Here is a 550-nt window from a genome sequence, read left to right as displayed (position 1 = left end):
CCTCCCCGGGGAGAAGCGGCGACTCGCCTGTGGCTCATGGGACAGCCCGGCGGGCGCGGGCGGTAGCGGCCTCTCGGGCGCGGCCCCGACCAGGACGTGCGCCCCGGCGGCAGTAGCCGCGGCTCCTTCCCGCAACGAAACGCGCGCCGCCGGCTGAGCGCTGGAGCCGCCACTTACCCCAAGGATAGACGTAGCCATAGCCCGTCCCTGGGCCGGGCGGGCTCTGCCTCGCGCTCCGACGGGAGAGTTTGCTTGGGCGCCCGCCGGACTCCCGCCGCACCGCGCGCACTCCTGGCTCCGGAGGGCTAAACTCAGCCTAAGTGTGGGGAGCGCCTGCTTTGAAGTACCGCTGCCTGCGACTCTCGCCCAATGAGGGCGCAGGGAGAGCAGGCAGGAGCTGCCCCGCAGCCAATCAGACACGCGGAGGTGCAGGAGCCGGGACTCAGGGCGCGTGCCACTCAAAGGCAGGGGGATAAAACTCCGCGCCTCTGGCCGCGGGGATGACGCTGTCACTGCCCAAACCCGGCCCTCGGCCCCGGGCGCCGTCGGG

The 550-nt window shown here is 72.5% G+C and overlaps 1 protein-coding gene across 1 annotated transcript in view; it reads right to left on the bottom strand.

Moving 5' to 3' along the window:
• The window catches only part of SP9 (Sp9 transcription factor), a 9,625-nt gene extending 9,223 nt beyond the window's left edge, over positions 1-402 (bottom strand). The window contains exon 1 of the mRNA XM_019522855.1: positions 178-402. Within this exon, the coding sequence (XP_019378400.1) occupies positions 178-198 (21 nt within the window). The 5' untranslated portion in view covers positions 199-402. The remainder of the gene's footprint in view (positions 1-177) is intronic.
• Positions 403-550: the final 148 nt, after the last annotated feature.

The sequence above is a fragment of the Gavialis gangeticus genome, unplaced genomic scaffold (assembly GCF_001723915.1).
Source record: "Gavialis gangeticus isolate Ggan-Ray unplaced genomic scaffold, GavGan_comp1, whole genome shotgun sequence".
Taxonomy (NCBI): Eukaryota; Metazoa; Chordata; order Crocodylia; family Gavialidae; genus Gavialis; species Gavialis gangeticus.
Note: the sequence above shows the minus strand (reverse complement) of the source record. Positions and strands in the feature narration are given on the sequence as shown.